We start from the raw sequence: 20,008 nt of genomic DNA, 5'->3' as shown, positions 1-20,008 counted from the left end.
TTTGGGATGTAGAGACAGATAGATCCATCCATCTATTTTTTTAACCAGATCAAGCAGCTCAGCCTCAACTAAGTGTGTCTCCTGAAGTATAATGACCTGCGCATCAGAATCCCGTAAATATTGTAGAATCCTATTTGCTCTAGGTTTGGTGCGCAGGCCATTAAAATTCCAGGAGAGAATCTTGAGATTACTCATGACTCGACAGACTGATACGGCTGGATACAAAGGGCATGCAGCCCTCAGCCCCTATCAAAAATGCAATCCTTGTCCATACTTTAAAAATAGAAATAAAATTGTCAACAACCAAAACGGAAATGAGGAATATTTTATGCTTTTTTGCCCACCCCCTCAGACCCCAGTGAGCCCCACCCCCCCCACCCTTGAGGAACCCTTGTTGTGTCTAACCGAAGCATGTCCGGTTTGTGGTACCCCTAACCCATTCTGAACCCCTACAGCGTGCCTCTACTAAAAGGTTGAGAACTAGATAGTAAATCCAATATAGTTAACCTGATGTAACCCCACATGATTGGCAAAAAAAAATAAAAAATAGGAGAAATAACTAAATCCCTCAGGGTTTAAGGAAGCTACTTTTGTGATTTTCACCTCTATTTTTTTTCTTTTTTTTTCTTCTCTCCTCCTCTTCTTTGTGTTTTTACCCTATATATTCACCCTCCCCTTTGTGCTTTTTTTTTCTTTTTCCTTTTCTTTATTTCTAATTCTTTGTTGTGTTATTCATCTTCTGATTTTCATTGGTTTTTTTGTACAGATTTGTTACATTTAACCATATCGCCATATGAAAAAAGGAAAGGAGAAAGCACAAAAAGGAGGAAGGAGACGGAGCATCTGGGAGAGTCGGGAGAGTCGGGGAAGTCAGAAGTTATAAAACCCTAACCTCATACCCTTAGACAATCCTAGAACAATCATAGTCTCAGCCGGAACCCCCCTCGGCACCCTTAGCCCCACCAAGACTCATCAGTAGTTCATCCGCAGCCTGAACTGAGCAGATGTTGTGCATTTTATTGTTGAGCTAATCTTCAAAGCCGCAGGAAAACTCAGCTGCACTGTTGCACCTAGTTCCCTAAAAGTCTCCATTCTCCTGCCCAGCTCCCATTGCCTATCTAAGGTAGCCCTTGATAGATCCGATCCAATTTGAAAAGTGAAACCTACCCCTGTCAGGGATTTTTGCTTGAGAGCTAGGTTCAAGATGTAATCCTTTAGTGAATAGGTGTGAAAGTTCACTGGGATCTTTCGTGGCTTTGTCCTCTGAGGGCTCCGCCTGAAGGGATCTCTATGTACCCGCTAAATGTCGGTGGCTAGCTCCTCATCAGAGTGATCTAAGTTGAGAGATTTCTTTAGGAGCTGGATAATGTAGGCCTTGATGTCTGATCTTTCACTGCCTTCTGGAATGTTCAAAATGCGAATATTGCTACGCCTCGCATTGTGTCACTTTACAGACTTTAAAGTAAAGCGCTACTTTTGTTTTCTCGTCTTTCTTTGAACAGCATTGTTGTCCCCAGATTGTGAAGTGTACCATTCCTGGATGTATTGCAATACCTGGTTGATGGGTGGATTGGAAAACGAAATGTGTACCTCTGTGTTTATGGATGTGGTCTTTTTAAACCATACTGTTTACGTTTATTAAGGATATGAGCAATGGACATTGAAAACAGTTCCCTTCAGGGCCCTGTAGTCATGTCCTTAACTTTTTAGGTAAAACCACTCACTGATTTCTGAATAGTGAGTGACAGATCGGTAAGGTAACCATGTTGTTTCTGCTTACATTTCACATGCTTTACTTAGTCTTGCAATCCCTATGAGTGTTTGCTTTTACTTTTTTGTTTTTCAGGCAGCATAGTACTCTTATCAAATGCATAATTTGAATTAAGTTGCATCCTGGTGTTTTTAGCTGGCACAATTGGGTTGTCGCTGAAGGCAATGTGAGTTTTTCTCAGTGGGGCAGTATGGTGTTCAGTGGGGGAGAGGATGTGGCACTATGGCCAGAGCTGTCGAATTTGGAACCGGGGAGTCTGGTTCAGCCTTCATGACCAGTCCCCCAGACCACTCTCCTGAGGGAGCACATTCCCATGCTAGACCTTAGAAAGACCCATTAGACCTTAGAAGCCCAGGTGTCTTAGCACCAGCAGGTGGAACTTTGCAGTGGCAAGTGTGGGTTAACCTTGAAGGCCTGTCCACCACAATCCATACTGAAGTTCGCCTCCAGCCTTGCGGGCAGGCCTACGAAGCAGCACACCCTAGAGCAACAGTGATCCAGTCACTGTGAATCTGTCACTGAGGTCACATCAACCTTGAGCAGGTTAGGGCGGTGCCAACAGTGTGACCGTACTGGGTACCTATTTCAGGTGGGTGTGTAGTGTTTGCAAGAATATTATGGTTTTTAAAAAACTTGCTGCATCCTTCCTGGCCTCCAGCAACTTTCAGCAACCATAAAGATGTCTTGATAACTTTGGTGATTAATGTTCTTCCTAGAGAGAGATCAGAGTTTTGTCAAGTGGAAGGGTTGACTCCTGGAAAGGTGACACAGAGGGTAATGTGCCTGCTGCAAAGTACATGTACCATGTAGGTCACAAAGTGCACATAATGTTAACTAGGTTAGTAGGTTACTTCTTGTGTCAAAGAGATCCTTTTGTTACTTGTAGTTTATAAGTTAAAATCCTAACATAGAACAGTGAGTTATTAAACTATACTGCCTACTAGTATGGTTGTCATGTGGTTGCTACACCTTGTAGTCCTTTGTCTTCTGTAACATTTCCTATACAGTGATTTACACACGTATAAATGATTGTCTCTGTGTAGTGTCCGAGGTGTAGGTGATATTTGGTGGCACCAACAAACATTGTTGCACAGGGCGCCCCCAGCACTAAAGAGGCCCTGCCATCGAGGCCAGTCTGCCTCACCCATTGATACCTCCATTGGCCTTGTTTCAGCAGTAGTAGCTGCAACTCACCAAGGGTCGCAATGCAGGATTTGCACACACACCAAACTAAGTTTGCAAACTTCACACTCTTTGCTTCATGCACAGGCACTTTTAACATGTGCTACCTGCTCTGGAGCCCCTGCAATTATGCAGCAATGGGGGACAAAATGATGCTGCATTGTTGACTAAATTTTGCAACAAAAAAAGGCTGCAGTGTAATGCAATATACTTTCTTATACTTTATTATTTAGACATTTTTACACATGTTAAGTCTCTGCAAATAATCTGCCCCATTAGTATCAGTATAACATACAAATGCAGCAGTGAGAAAGGTGATCAGTCAACCTTTGCAAAGGGCCGTCCACTTTACAGCAACTTAAGTCACGTTTTTTAGTAACTTTTTATCCGTTTGAGCTACACCAATTGATTAGTTAATATTGCAAGATTATGCAGTGGATGATGTATTATGAGACAAATATGGCAGAGCCATAATTATATAGAAAACATTTGAAAACTAGGATATTTTGCCATTCATGTTTGAACTGACTGCTCTTGTGGAAGAAGGGAGGAGAAGTGCTAATGAGAGAAACTGCATAGCTTGGAGACAAATGGCTTGTGATTCCACTTTTAAGCATATTTAGGACATTGTGTGATTGGAAATATATTCCACTTTTTGAATGTATTTAAATGCCAATAACGCCTATTAAATCTTAAATAATCAAGTGTATCCATTGGTTGAATTAAATAACACAATGAGCTGTAACTGGTCAGTGAAATGCCAAACAAATACTAAAAATTGGGATGTTTTGCACATTCTGGCCACACCTCTGACTCCGCCCACTGATCCAGTCCTTAGGTTATCCCCGCCCTCTGAGTCTCCACCCACAGTTCCCCTACTTTTTTCCCCCCACTTCGACCACTGCCTATAAGGGATATATAGTTTGTCACCAGAGCAAATTCAGTCCTGCCGTACTGAGTGTAAGCTTTTCCAGAAGGCAAACAAGAGACACACACTGTCATAAAATTAGGACAGGTATACACAATTACAGTCGGCTAAGAAAATACAATCTTCCTTTAGAGGGCCTAGTAGGGATTTCCACAGAGCAAATCGTCTACATCCAGGGTTTGTCACAGAGGTAAACAACACCAAAATCTGTCCCTACTATGGCAATCTGCTTGATTTCATGTAACAAAATACCTATCTGCAGACTTTAATATAAAGTATTAACAATCCACCATTAAATGCCTGTGTACTTTAACATATGTTTTTCACAATAAACATGTCAGGCCTACTGCTCTCATTGTAATAGTTCCTGGAAAACAATTCAGATATGTAGCTGTGATCATAGGCTTGCCACCACAATCAACTCAGTCCTGCTGTAATGAGGATAAGCTTTGCCACAAGCCAAAAAGTGCATTATAAGCACTATTTCAGTTTAAGACCACAGATCCAGCCCAATGAAATCCTCTACTGTTGCGCTGCCAAGCCAAACCTAAAGAATCATATAGACCTGGACTTCCCATACATCTCTCAACTACACAACTGCACTCAGAAGTCTAAGGTTAATGATCTAAGGGGATGGTGAAGGGAGTGGAAAAAGGCAATACATTGCTCATGACTACCCCCTCCTATCTGTGCTGATAATAGAGCAAAGCAAACACTGTGAATTCTATACCTATCTAAAACACTTTTAAAAATAACTGTGCCATCTTTGTGCCCCGAAAGGTCAAGGAAACCATCCTGCAGGTGGTTCATGCAGCTGAATGAACAAACAATATAATTACAGCTGGGTGGAGGGGGAAACACATTTGTTGTGAAAGCACACAATGTCTGCCCAATTGAAACATGTACTCCTGTTCAACAACATGTGGGTGGAGCTAAAGCCCCTCTAAGTAACACACCTGACATATATTTTTAGAGTGATCACAAGGTCTGGTAAGAGCTGTGCTGTCAACCCCGACCTAAAATTTAACAAAAAAACCTACCTGCTCGACTCCATGTTTAACATGCAGCAAGCGAGAAACCTTGTTCAATATTATCCAAATTTTTTCCAAGTGCCAAGCTGTATGGGATTCATGGCTGATAATTATTGAGAACATTTTCAAAAGTGTGATTTGGCCCAAAACGCCACAACGAAAAGTGAAAATGTCAATTAGGCTTCTGAGTGTCTGGAAGGGAACTACATATAGACCTCCTCCATTCGATATCTAATTTTTGCAGCAACGGTTTGATCCAAACGTGTTTTAGAGAGTCATGTAGTACCGCGAAAATGCTTTTTTGCAGAAAGTGACAGAGAAAGGTCATCGAAGTTGGAATTTTTGTTTACAGTGAAGGAGAGTAAACAGTCCTCTGGCAAATCCAGAAGGATTACCTCTTAGGATTGTGCTTCTGACTTGATCAGCTCAAGTGAGGGACTGTGTATATGGAATACAAGAGATGTATCTTTTTCTCAACTCAGGAAAGAAGGTAGGAAAGTGACCACTTTGGATGGAATGGTAGAAGTATCTTTTTAAGGGAAAGCTGCTAGGTCTTGAAGGTGTCAGTAATATGCCATTATTGATCAAATGATGAACAATGTGCTTAGCACCATCTATGCAAGACATAAATAGATGTCTAGTCGCTCTGTGGTATGGTGGAAAAGTGGCAATGGTCCTTATTCCATTGGAAAGTCATATGTACTAATAATATGCATTTCATTATTTTTTGTCCTATCTATCTTTTTTAAACACATTGGACAGATGCTATGTCAATCTCACAAACAATATGGACGTCACTCGCTGAATACTCATTCATGGCACAATTGATACCGACATACAATATTCAACTATGTCAGAGACTCAGTTACCATGTAGTTCGTAAGATGTTGTTTGGTCATCCTGGAGTTCAGTCATCATCTTTAATAGGAAAGTCTACCTCTCTGCCATTTCAGCACTATACTGAACTGGGACAGGATGCTGAGGCACAATCTGTACATTTTGCCTAGAATATTACCCTGTTAAATACATGAAACACTATAGCAATTTGCGACTTTGTGGGTCTGTTTGGCGAAGTAATATACCACAGATCAACATGTTCAAATTCTACATCAAGAGATCCACATAGCAACATTTTGATTGATCCAATTTTGAACCAATAAATCAAATTCAATTTCAGATCTTCAATAAGAAAGTGTAGACACTTGCTTTAATAACACTAGTCCAAATAAAGTTCCCAGAGTGTGTTAACAGATCGCTCCCACACACTATCTTTGTCATATTACTGATAGAGATGAAGAAACAAGACACCAATACTTTCTGGAGAAATTTCACATGTAAATTAGCTGATATAACATTAAGTTAAAAATCACTCCAAGTTGGATTTAAGTGAAAATAGTGGACTTGTTTTCAAGGCAGGAGCATCCACATTCCAGACATCAGGTATGAGCTCACCTTTCTTGCAATATCCCTCAACTTTTTGAAGAAGTTGTCAGAAGCGTGGTTGTCTCCACCCTCAGACTGTATTGGTTCAACAATGATCCCTGCTACGGTCTTCTTCTTTTTTCTGTACTTCACTATCAGGTCTTCTACCTGCACATGGGAAAACCTTTCATTTAGTGTACAACATATCTTTTGCGAATAAACGTAAAACATTAAGTTACAATACATTTGGCAAACGTCAAATTGTATAAGCCTCATTTTGGTGAAGAAATTAAAATGAGATCGGTTTATTTTCATTAAAATTACACATTGAAACTGATTGAGTACAAAACATTCTTTGATTTAATTTTCTTTACTTTTAACATTTAATTTAGCATAGCCCTTACTCCGAAAGGTAGCAGGTCCTGTACAAAAATGATCAAAAACATAACTGAGAAATCAAATTCAGCTATGTAAGAGACAATTTTGTCACACAGTAAAACAGGTAAAGGTGTGGTGATAAAAGTACTAGAAAAAAACAAGCAAAATAGCTAACACTAGGGTCATTAAACAAAGCATAAAATAATGGGTGTTTAAGGCATTAAGGAAACTTGTGTTAATGAAAAAAACAAGTTAATTTGGTCTGGTATGGAGTTCCAGGGCCAGGGCATTGCTATACAGAAGGCAAGAAAAACAGAATTTAAGGGCTGTAAATGTATGCATGTCATGACTGAAAGTATGCATTTGTTACCCAGTCCATAATCTAGAGATCCTCAATATTATAACCTCTTACACAGGCTGTACAAGACAGGTCTGCAGCAGACCTTAAATTGAATGCAACAGTGTAGTAGCAGTCAGTGCAAGCAAATCAGGATAGGAGGAGGCAATGCGATTGGCACATCACAGGCCAATGTCCAGGCAAGCAGCTGAATAAAATATGGTGCCTGAGAAGAAGTAGGCAACCTGACATGGAAGACATTGCTGCCAGAAAACTTAAAACAGAAGGCTTAAATGGTTGACCAAAACCAAAAGTCTGAGGTAGATGGACAAGAATTGTTTTCCAGTAGGATTTCTTTTCAGTAGAGCTAGCTGAAACTATATGACTCTCCACAACACCTTTGTAGAAATGGTAGGTTTGGGCACTCATTCCGAGTGTCCCTTTAAACCTGATTCTGGCAGATATATTTTCAGCCATAAAATAGCATTTTCAAAATTCCGGCCACAAACATTTGACTAGTCAAGTCAGTCAGTCAGAAATTGGCTTTATTTCGATACAAAACATATCTTTAAAAGGATTATACAAACATGTTTAAAAAGAAATAAGAGAGCCAATTCACATAGAATACAATCATACAGAATGGAATGCGAATGGCATCCATAAATTACGTAAAATAGTCAGAATTAAAAAGAGATTAAACAATGTACATAATCCTTTTTGATCTGATTAGCCATGCCCAGCTTAAAAACTTTGCCATACCAAAGACAAATAGGAGCCCTGTGTCAGATTTCAGTATTCACAAAGCTACACTATAATGTCTGGTACCCAACTCTTTACACAGGGGTTTGAGCCACCTGAGGCGAGGAACTTTATAGGCAGGGCATTCGAATAAGAAATGGGGGACCGACTCAGTCCTAGAGGCACAGAAAGGACAAAACTTGCTAGTCTGTACTGGGACCTTCCAGCGAGCGGTCAGTTCGCCCAAAGGGAGCACTCCTTTCTAAATTTGGTATATAGAGCTCTATCTCTAGATTTTGAAATTGCTTCGAGATAAGGTTCATATAGGGTTACTTCCTTTACCAATAAAAAGTCTCTAGTAGTTCGGCACAGGTTGGGATTAGTGTTCCTTTTGTTCGATACCCACTGCCAATAAACTTTTTTTAAGACAGCCTTCGGGGTGCAGACATAGAATGCCAAGCTTCACCAAATCCCAGTTCTCCAAGGAGATGCTTGACATCCCTTAGCCATCCTATTTTACACCAGCCTGTCAACGACAAAACCTCCTTTAACCCTTCCGCATAACTGGCGAGTTCAGGGACTCTCCATAGGCGAGCCCAAAGAAGAAGGGGTCGTAATCTAGCCTGGTCTTTAATAGAACGACATCCCATATCTAGGAGCAGGGGTAAGGTAGGGGTGTTGTACGGAAGACCCATTAAGTCTTTCAGAAACGTATTCTCTGAGCGAGTTAATAGATCCATATTCTGTGCTCCCCAAAGCTCTGCTCCATAGAGCGCCGCACTAACACCTCTCGCCTTATAGATGTCTAACACCGGGGCGATGGGTTTGAGAGTAGATGAGCGCTGTTCTTTAAGTACGACCCCCACCACCCTTTTATGGGTCAATAGCATCTTTTGGAGTTGGCAATTCCACTTCATGCTATCGGACAGGCGAATCCCCAAATAATCAAAAACCTTGACCCTTTCCAGAGGCACCATATTTAATAAGGGTAGGCGGCCATGCTTTCTCGGGGGATTCAAGACCAAATATTTGGTCTTTTCAACGTTAATTTTTAAACCCAGAGAATCGCAGAAAGAGTGAAAGCTATCAAGGAGACTCTGTAGCCCAGCTGGTGTTTTAGAAATCAGAAGGGTATCGTCTGCAAATAATAGGGTAGGTATTCTCCTGCCACCAGGGTAGGAGCATCTGAAGGATATTTGAAGAGATGCTACACCACTCCGTTAACATACAGTGAAAACAGAGTGGGGGCGAGAACGCACCCCTGGCGGACACCCCGGTTTACTGTTATTCGGGCGGTCTTTTAGCCCTGTTTACCCCACCGCACCTGCGCAAAGTTTTCAGTATGAAGCTCTATTAATATTGACATAACACAAAAGAATGCCCCCCTCTCAGATTATTTTAGATTGAGGACCAAATGAACTATTGCATTAAATCTGGTCTGGTATATTTATTTGTACCTTTTACTTCTTTTCTTTCATACAAAAATTATTTCAATGTCATGTCTTTCTGACATTTGAAATATTTTTTGTATGAAAGAAAAGAAGTAAAAGGTACAAATAAATATACCAGACCAGATTTAATGCAATAGTTAATTTGGTCCTCAATCTAAAATAATCTGAGAGGGGGGCATTCTTTTGTGTGTTATAACTATATAGGGTCCAGCCCTCCCTCAGCCCCACCAAGGGCCTATCTCCTTTTTTGTGTGCTATTAATATTGACAGCAGATACGGGGGCATTCCCAAGTCAGACAGTACCCTCCATAGGCAATCACGGGGTACTAGGTCAAAAGCAGTGCACAAGTCTATAAAGGCAAGGTACAGACTGCCTTTGCCCAGTACGACCACCTTCCAGTAAAGCAGCAGCAGTCGAAAGGACTGCTCAATGGTCCCTGTGACTGATCTAAAGCCCGCCTGGAAATCAGAAAGGATCCAGTTATCATCTACCCATTGGAGCACCCTCCCCAGGACTACCTTCCCTGCAACTTTCTAGGATGTATCTATCAAGCTTATAGGTCGGTAGTTTGCTGGGTCGCCCCTGCTCCCTTTTTTGAAGATTGGAACAACCTCAGGACCCATCCAGGATTCAGGGAGGGGAGCATCAATATAACTTGCATTTAACAGCGAGGCAATAAGGTTCCCCCATTCTGGCACATTTATGCGAAACAAGTCCCCCGGTAGCCCATCGGGCCCAGCAGCCCTATTGGGGACGAGAGACTTGATCGCATTCTCGACTTCTTTACTGGCGAACAGTAGCTCCTCACTCAACCCAAGGTGGTCCAATGGTGGTATCTCAAAGGATCCCCACCGTCACCCATTGTTAAAGTGTATAATCGGGAGAAGTGATCCAACCACGACGCCTCGGAAATATTGCATGTTATGAGGGCATCAATGGGTTTGTTCTTAGCTCTAACTAGTTCCCAAAAGCCCCTAGAGTCTCTTCCAACGCTTGCCATCTTCAGGTCGCGCCAGAACGGGTTGTCCCACTCTTCCTTTGCTTTGCAAATGGCAACCCTGTACTTCTTCCTGGCTATACTTATCAACCCACACCCCTTTGTTTTGACTGCATTGATTAAATCCCTCTTTGCTTTTCGGCAGTAGTTGGTATACCAACCTGGATTTCCCCTGGGGCGCCCGCTATTTCCAGCCTTAGCGTTTCCGCTTCGGACAATAAAAAGGTCACCTATGGATTTCGTATTATGACCAAAGAGAGTAGGAATCTCATGGGCATTTAGGGTGGTAGATTCCAACTTAGATAAGACCTCAGCCATGATTAGACGTAGTTCCAGGACCTTACCTTCGTCCATAGCCACGTTATTCCATTTAAGGCGTCTCCCGCTATTCGAGGGGCAGATTTCGTTTGCTGATCTCAACACGGGGGATACCTGGTAATTACTGGCCATCATCCATAAGGGGGTCAGTGACAGGGAGAGTAAATTATGGTCGCTGTCCGTGGATGGTAGAACTGCCATTTCTAGTACATTTGCCCAGAGTTTGTAGTTCAGAAAGATATAGTCAATTCTAGACGAGTGGCCTATCCTGTTCAACGTATGGGCACCCGAGGGATCCAAGGCTGTTCTTTCATTTGCTGCCCTATCTTTCATTCCTCACACAACAGCATCGATATATAACGTGGTTGCACCATCTGGCCAACGCTTTATCCTCGCCGGGTCGCCCTCCGGGTTGTAGACCTTACGGCTGTGTCTCAATGTTCTCTAACTACGCTCTGCCGGCCGGTGGATGTAGGCAGCCCAGCTGTGTTCTTTGATATATCTCTGCTGAATAAAAAACCTCTGATTCTAAAATCCCCCGCAAGCCAGATGTAATTATCTGAGCTACACGAACTAAGTTCGACCTCAAGGCCCGATAGGGTCAACTTGGGCAACCCTCTTTTAGGGGCTCTGACATAGATGTTCAGAATCTCCATAGTCCGCCCACTGTGTGGCCCACTCACTGCCAATCTCTGTAACTCAGGAGACTTGGAAGCTCTGCATCTAATCCGGAAGCCTAATGAAATGCTTACCCATATAAGCAGACCACCAAAGGGACGGCCTCTCCTCATGAGAGGGGCGGTAGCGGGCACAAAGTAGGTAGTAAACTCAACTTTGTGGCAAGGTTCCAAACACCAAGTTTCCTGGAAAATACATATTCCAAAAGACACGATGAGGGAATTCCACTCCGGTAGGTCCAGGTTTCGGGAAATGCCCGCTATGTTTCCAGCTGGCAATCTTCAAGACGTTCTTGGGAACTGGCTCATATCAGACAGGGGATCTCTGTGGGCACGTAGTAAGCTCCGAGCAAAGGGCCTTTGGCACTCCCTCCAATACTACCATGGTATCAGGTATGCCCACAGCAGAGCATCCCGGTGGCTCCCCATGTTCAAAACCAGGAGAAAAAGAAGCAGGGGCTGGTTGATGATTCCAGGACATGTCCCCTTCCAAATGCAAGCTGCAGCTCCCAAGTTCAGGAGCTGCAGGAAGTATCTGCCTAGACAATTGGCGACCATCTGGTCAGTGACCCCACTGTGACCATCAGAAATTCAAATCTGGGCGCTGACAGAACATGTTAGGAGGTGGTAAGTCATGATGGAAATTTGTGTCAAACCCTCCCTCCCTAGGAGTGTATCTAAGGGGCCATGCTGTAACGGAGTGGGGGTAAAAGTAGTTGAGGTCACGCGTACAAATCCCTGTACTACTCTCACCAAAATCTTGACTGCAAATATATCTAATCAAATTGATCTTTAAAGTTAACAAGGATGCAATCACCCCTTACATCCTTAGGTCTGGTACCTATCCAGTTAACCCTTCTTACATGGATAACCAGACCATCAATGGTGCTTGGTAAGGTTCTGTTTGCCCTAAGCCAAAATATGGTTTTATTTTTAAGTTCAGTATAAGACTCATATTTGCCTGGTTTAAGTATAGGGACCCCAGTAAGAACAATTACAAAGGGCTGGCAGTCTAGGGGAAGGTTGATAGTGGGAGCTTTGACTGCATCCGATTCACCTAATAGCTCGGGTTTAGGGGCCGCAGTCAAATTACCAGCTCTAATCGTGTAAGGACCTGTGCCTTTGCTAGGGTTCTTATTTATGCAAGGAATCTTATTTTTGGCGAGGCTACTAGTCCCGAGACCTGCGTACTGCATCACCTTCTTTGAGGGCTCACCACTACTCATGGGCACTGTGGGCTGCAACCACCCCTTTGGGAGAAGGATTCCTAGATAAGACTCCACAGTGTATAGTGGATGTATTTACCTCCGCCCCTGAAGGAATAGTCAAGGCGTTAACAACAGTAGTTGGCGCCTGGGGAGCAGTGGTTCCTACTAACCCATCCTCCCTAATTCTAGTGTGGAGTTTAATTAGGGATTTTAGGGAGAAAAAGTTACCAAGGGTAGCCTGCTCAAATCTGTCCAACCGCTCCGACAGCCCTTTAACTCTCTCTAAGACTGGAAGGAGCAGGGATTTCATTAGGTGTTCGATCTGAGCAATTGGTGGTATATCAGGAGAGGGTCCTGTAACGGTAACAAATGTAAAGCCTACACTCGTTTTCTCACCTGAAGTACCAGGAGTGCGTCCCCCTACCTGCCCCTGGAAGGATTTAGCTCTCTCCCCACATTCTTTGAGATCAGACCCCCCCTATTCCCAGTCCTCCTTGGTTTCTTGTGGGGTTTAAAGTAACTACCTTTTTGAGGGCTAGCAATACGTTTCCTTTTGGAGGGGGCTACTCCAGTTACTGTCAATGGTGGTAGGGCAAGAGGAGAAGTAGGACTCTCCTGGCAAGCTGGAGCAGGTAGAGGAACTACAGGTACAGGAGCAAAAGGCTCGGTTGATCGTGTGTCTGAGATAGAAGTCCCTTCCATGCATGGTGCCAAGTCAGACAACCTCTCTAGTCTAGCCACACTAGTCCTAAGCGCAGTTACTCGTGGGTGGTCGGTGTTCACAGAAACATTAACCCCAGAGGCAACAAGGTGTACTGGGGAAGGGGCTAATGCCAAAGGGCCCAAGGATGAACGTTTGTTAGCAAGTAATTCCTGAGAGAGACGACGTTCGGTCATTGCAATTTCCTTCTCAATGACCGTAACAACACGGGTGATAAATTGGTCCTCCAACACCGAAGCGGCACCCACGCAGCGGGTGCGGCAAGTCGTAGCCTTCCTTCTCCTTAGATACAGTAAAACGGTAGCAGGGCTCCTCCTCGAACAAAGTCAAAGTGCGTTCCCACAGGGTTAGCGGTGCTGAGGAAGTTTTTACACACGCTGTCCACAGGGCTGTCCAGGGGGTGGGCTGACCGGCGAACGCAGACCAGGTGTAGTAGGTCAAGCAGGGGCTCCTGGTAAATGGAGTCCCTGCAGCGTTCAGCACAGTCCGCCTAATGTCCTTCAAACCCCGGGACCGTGGCAAGTTAACAGCAGCTTGTCACCTCCTCCAACACCAAAGCGGCACCCGTGCAGCGGGTGCGGCAAGTCGTAGCCTTCCTTCTCCTTAGATACAGTAAAACGGTAGCAGGGCTCCTCGAACAAAGTCAAAGTGCGTTCCCACAGGGTTAGCAGTGCTGAGGAAGTTTATTCACACGCTGTCCACAGGGCTGTCCAGGGGGCGGGGCTGACCGGCGAACGCAGACCAGGTGTAGTAGGTCAAGCAGGGGCTCCTGGTAAATGGAGTCCCTGCAGCGTTCAGCACAGTCCGCCTAATGTCCTTCAAACCCCGGGACCGTGGCAAGTTAACAGCAGCTTGTCACCTCCTCCAACACCAAAGCGGCACCCGAAAGTCGTAGCCTTCCTTCTCCTTAGGTACAGTAAACGGTAGCAGGGTTCCTCCTCGAACAAAGTCAAAGTGCGTGACTATTAAAAATGTACCTAACTGTCTGGGTGGGTAATGAGCCAGAATGAGGAATCCCTATTGGAACTAAGTGTACACACACTGATTTACACCATAACTCCCTGTTTCATATAACACAATTAGGGCCCAACTTGGAACTCCATCTTATCAGTAAATCAGAACAAACTCTACGAATCGCTCACACTCTACCACCAATTTAACATCAGATGCACTGTATTGATAGTTTTCCCAGTGGAGGGAACTCCCTTTGAGAATGTCCTGCCATGCCTTTGAAATAGTTGTAAGCACTACTCAAAAACGACACCCATAACATGACATTAGTGGCCACAAGAGAAGGATGCTCTGCAAAAATCCTTTCCTACTGTAAACATTATTGGGGCACTCCAGAGGAAACATACTCCCTGTCTCCTTCTCCCACAATCTCCCTGCGATCTTTGTTTCAAATTTTAAGATGTCTACAGGAAGAGGAAACAGTAGTTATGGGTGACCTCTATCCATCCTGAATGACAGAATAAAGGAAGGGTGCTACATGATGATATCTAGATTAGGCAGGGGCTTTATTATAGAAATATTAATCAGAAGCTGAAAAAAGTCATATGAGGAATTGCATTTCACATAAGGGGGAAATACTGGAAAAGGGAAGTAGGGATATGAATTGTATGCCTGTGGGTAATGATTGGTCTCTTAATAGGTCTTTCGTCTCTAAGGAATGGTAAAGTTTCCTCCACCTAGGTTCTGAATCCTAAGGCGTGGTTAGATCATGGCTACTCGCAAATATTTCCCTAAGGGCCAAACGTATGATCTGTGGCCTGACCGAGGCTCACATTGATGCCAGCATGGTGTGGGTCAGGTGTGGAGGTCAGGTAAGTAGGATATAGGGGAATCAAAGCATGTACATTATGTGGACAGTGAACCGTGGAGTTATTTTGGGAGTCGAATCATATCATTGCTATGCCTGTGTCCTCTTAATTGCAAGTATGTGATGAAGGTCAGCAAGCCACAGAAGGCTAGGATCAACCTCAAACCAGATGGCTGGCTTGGGCTCAGCTTGAGGTTTTCTTGGAGCATCAAGCCCAAATTGAACCAAGCCTTCAGGTGGCGTTTGCTTACCACCCATGCTCTAACATCATGCGTGAAGAAAACAAGCATTAACTTTTGATGCGAAACGGGCAGGGAAAGAGGCTGAATTGCAGAATGTGAAACTAAATAACCTGGGATCAATTGCGGGTTCCTCACCATACATATAGTGTGATCCTAGACCAGTGCTTTCCAAACTTTTTTAAACCAGGACCCAATTTATATAACAACAAACTTTCACGAGCCACCTACCTTTAATGGACATGAGGTGGGTGATTTTTGACTGTAATTAAAGTATTGTGTGGTACTGCACTGTCATTTACATAGAGTACACATATTCCATTGAAATGCCCACTAAATTTGCGCAGACACTTTTACTGATAAAATTATACAGCACACAGAGGGCAATGTGTGCAAATCTGGTTTCTGTGAATATTTGTCATTTGTGCATCACCAGGTAAAGAGTCTTGATTTGTTTTGATTCTATTAAAATCCTGCAACCCACAGTTTGGGAAAGGCTTTCCTGTACAATTGTTTTATTTCACTTTGCCTCCCCGTTCTTTATTATCACATATGAGGGCACTTTGAAATGCATACGTTCAGGATGTGGTCAGTACAACATCTTCTCTTGTGTTTGATGTAATAAACTTTAATGCTGTTCCAAGTATAACATTTCGGGTCGGATTATTCCCATTGGGCGCAGGGTCAAGACTGATTTGAATATGGCTGGGTTCAAACTGGAATGGCATGTGAAAAACAATGGATTTAGGCCCAGATCGTTGTACTGGGATGAATGTATGACATTATGACATTGTTCTACATTCTGTCCATCAATTGTTCTTTTTGCATTTGTGACCCTGAGTGGGACGGGTATGCCCAGACGTGGGTCCCGTGCTCTCCATGTCACTGGAGTCAAGCCGTCCTGGCTAATGAGGGGTGAAACCCCAAAACCGGACCTAGGATGCTTGTTTCCAGTCCAGGGAAGACTTGGCCTGGCAGTTCGGGCTGGACTAGTCCCATTGGGTGCAGGGTCAAGAAGGATTTGCATATGGCTGGGGTCAACTGGAACGGCATAGGGAGCAAAAAAACTATGGATTTAACCCAGATCTCTCTACTATGGTGAATGTATGACATTGTTCTGCATTCTGTACATCAATTGTTCTTTTTGCATTTGTCATCCCGAGAGGGACTGGTATGCCCAAACGTGGGTCCCGTGCTCTCCATGCCACTGGAGTCCAGTTATCTTGGCTGATGAGGGGTGAAACCCCGACCCGGTCCTAGGATACTTGTTTCTAGTCTAGGGAGGAATTGGCCTGGCAGTTCTGGCTGGACTGTTCCCATTGGGAGCAGGGTTCCGAAGGATTTGCATATGGCTGGGTTCAAACTGGAACTGCATGAGGAGCAAAAACACGATGGATTTAGACCTAGATCGCTGTACTTGGTGAATGTATGACATTGTTCTATATTCTGTCCATCAATTGTTCTTTTTGCAGTTCCAAGTATAGCAGCAACCGAGGATACCCAGAGGGTGAACATGACAAATGACTTACCTCTTGGTTCACTAATGGAGGGAAGGTATGAATGCCTCTAACGATACCAAAAACTCAAAGGAGTCACCCCCAATACTGGATGTATTTATACTAATAACGTATAATTTCCTTTCCAATATCACCTGATTTGCACCTTAGAAAAATCGGAAGAAGTGGAACTAAATATATCAACAAAATATATAAAACATTACCAAAACAAATCAACTTGCATTAGACATAACAACATGCTCACTGTTAACCTTGAGACTAAAGTAGTCCTTTAGCCCCAAAAAAGGAAGAAAAGAAAAGAAAAATGCAAATATATTTGGATCAGTGATCAACTTTAAACATAATGTCTTTAGAAATTATTTAGTATTCCATTTTTACAAATATTAAAAACAATGAGTACATGTATTTACACTTAACCCCTTGAGTGCTTCGAACGTTCGGCGGCCGACGGCACCACTACCTCGGGAGGGCTGCTGTCGGCCGTTGAACGTTCCAACTGCACCTGCGCAATGGAACGTCCTGCACTGGAGCTGGACGTTCCATAGCTGGTAAGGTGTTAATGTGCTCAAATTAAGTTTATCTGACAGATAAAATTAATTTGAGCACATTGTGCCAAAGGAACCGTTATTCTTATTGATTTTTCCATTTTCTGGTTCTTTTAAATGATCATGAGAATTTTATGAATTCATCAACTGTGTTTTTACGTTTGTGGATAATATTTGATGTATAAAGTAGTTAAGTGTAAATATATGTACTCATTGTTTTTAATATTTGTAAAAATAGAACAATAAATAATGTCTAAAGAAATAATGTTTAAAGTTGATCACTGATCTAAATGTATTTGAACTTTTCTTTTCTTAAGTTTATTTGGCTCAAGGACTACTTTAGTCTTAAGGTTAACAGTGAGCACGTTGTTATATGTCTAATGTAAGTTGATTTGTTTTGGCAATGTTTTATAGATTTTGATCATATATTGAGTTCCACTTCTTCCGATTTTCCTAAGGTGTAAAACAGGTGAAATTGAAAAGGGAATTTTATGTTGTTATTATGAATGTTTCTAACTACAGGTTTGAAAACTATTACTTCTTGTAAATGCCTCTCCGTGCAGTGTATAACCTGATGTCCTATGGTGAAACACTTCTGCACTTTAGTGAAATACACTTCAGAGCTTATCAAATTTTTACGTTTGTAGCAAAATTTCTTTTAAAAAGAACATGTTGTTTGCGTCCTTACTTTCACTTTAGTTAATGTATAAATAAATACTTGCCTTTTAAACAGCTTTCTGAGTTAGTGTTCCGTTAAGTAGAGAGGAGCCCGGTGTAACTGTGCAACAGGGTGCCACATGTAAAGGTCAGGAGGCAGGTGCACCCGGCACAGGTGAGGGAAGTCGACAGATGACGGGATAGGTAAAATTAAAAAAAAAAAAAAAAACATTTACCTTGCACTTGCTGCATCACCGACTTGGCGATGCTGTGAGCACAAGGTAAGTGGTTTTATTTTATTTTTATTTAATTTTATCTATCCTGTCGTATGTGGACTTCCACCGACCCCGCCCTGCCCCCGTGTCACCACTCTTACCTGCGCCTGTAAGGAAGGCTGTTAGTGGCCCCACGGATATACTTTGAGTATCCATGGGTTAGATCAATCTCAGCTGGCTAAAAAAGGAATCCCTTATGTCATCAGATCACTTGCACATCTAGAAGTTGATCTAAGAAAAAAAATGTATCTATGGAAAGATGGAGAGAACCAGGATAGATACAGAGAAATTCAAGGCAGTTAAAAATTACAACACAGAACTTGAGATTTGTAAACGCATAATGAAATACAAACTGAAAGATCTGCATGTACCAGTACACAGGGATCACGAATACTTATGCAGATGGGGCCAAAAAGGGTTGAAGGAAAGATGGAAAATGTAGAGATGCTAGTAATTAGCAAAAAGAAACAAAAACAGCTTTAGGTGGCGAAGCACTACAATTTTTTCCAAATCAAAATAATGTGCTGGCAAATATAATTTACTGGATTTTGTAGGAAGGAATCTGTGAAGCATACTGCTGACCCTGGTAGTGTAAGCTGTGTGGTAAGACCACCCATCCAGAGACTGGCAGCAAAGATCTTAGCCGTAAAAAACAAACAAATACATTGTTGCCTGAAACTTTCCAAGATTGTGGATAAGATGGCACGTTAGTCCGCCTTTAAAGTGGGCACTGCTAATTGGGGCAGGCAACTGGCAACATCTAGAGCATCAAGGGCTCCTTATATACTTCCTGTCAAGAGGTGATGGATTATAGCCCCAAAAGATATATTTAATATACAGGATTTGCTTCTACTCTGCCCAGGAAACTGTTTTAATGATAAAGGTTGTATTAAAAATGTGGGACAGTAATCATCCCACAGAATTGCTAGCCATGGCTAATTAACCAATACTTAGATATTGTAAGGTGTTATTATGTAAAGAAGTGATTTTGTCAGAATTTGTGCAAGGGTGGTGGACAAGATAGGATTCATGTCACCAGTAGCGTTGCAAGGCGGCATGGGGCCCTGGAGCATGCAAGAAAAAAGGGCCCTTTGACTGTCGTTGGGATAGTAGAACAGAGCAATTATCAGTGTTGAGTGGGCTCCTCAGGGCTCTGGACCCTGTTGCCACTGCACCTGCTGCAGCAATGGCATCTACACCCTGGCATCCGGCACACACCATCCACATGGTGGGCAGAGGTGAAGTTAAAGATGAAAGTCAAGTGTATATTTGAATTCAATTTCAAAAGGAGTTTGAATGAGAATTATTGGTTTTCAGCTATCAAGTTTCTCAGCAGGAATTATCTGTGGGACCTTAACCTTGTTTAGGCTATTTTGTGATTGAGAGCCTGACTCTTTTCTTCAGCCTACGTCAAATTCCAGTGAATAAAAAGAAAGCGTTCAGCTTTTAGGAACCCTATCAGCTAACACCAGCATCCATTTTCCCACAGGTCAGTTGCCATAAAGAAGCAAATAATTGAGAGCATCTTAGGGAAAAAAACAAAATGTGGAGAATAAAGGCGCGCTCATGTGTAGTTACAATATGTTTGATACAAGATCAAAAAATATGCTTGAAAAGCAAAAGTTCATCAAAGGAAAATTGCTTTACCTCTTCTAAACAGCGCGCCTCTTCTTCTCGGTTCTCTTTCACAAATTCCTCCAGTGGGTACTTCAGCCTTGGAAACGGGGCAATGGGCCAGTCAAAAGAAGGGATGTCTAACTTGTGTATTGCTTTGGAATGAGTAGTTGCCAAACAAC

At 42.8% G+C, this 20,008-nt stretch overlaps 1 protein-coding gene across 4 annotated transcripts in view; it reads right to left on the bottom strand.

Moving 5' to 3' along the window:
- Positions 1 to 20,008, bottom strand: part of ABAT (4-aminobutyrate aminotransferase) — a 712,333-nt gene that overhangs the window by 69,721 nt on the left and 622,604 nt on the right. For all 4 annotated transcript variants that reach the window (XM_086941270.1, XM_086941269.1, XM_086941268.1 and 1 more), the window contains exons 11-12: positions 19,860 to 20,008; positions 6,365 to 6,502 (exon numbers count right to left, since the gene is read on the bottom strand). In XM_086941270.1, the coding sequence (XP_086797396.1) occupies positions 6,365 to 6,502; positions 19,860 to 20,008 (287 nt within the window). The remainder of the gene's footprint in view (positions 1 to 6,364; positions 6,503 to 19,859) is intronic.

The sequence above is a fragment of the Lissotriton vulgaris genome, chromosome 10 (genome assembly GCF_964263255.1).
Source record: "Lissotriton vulgaris chromosome 10, aLisVul1.2, whole genome shotgun sequence".
In the NCBI taxonomy this organism is placed as follows: Eukaryota; Metazoa; Chordata; class Amphibia; order Caudata; family Salamandridae; genus Lissotriton; species Lissotriton vulgaris.
Note: the sequence above shows the minus strand (reverse complement) of the source record. Positions and strands in the feature narration are given on the sequence as shown.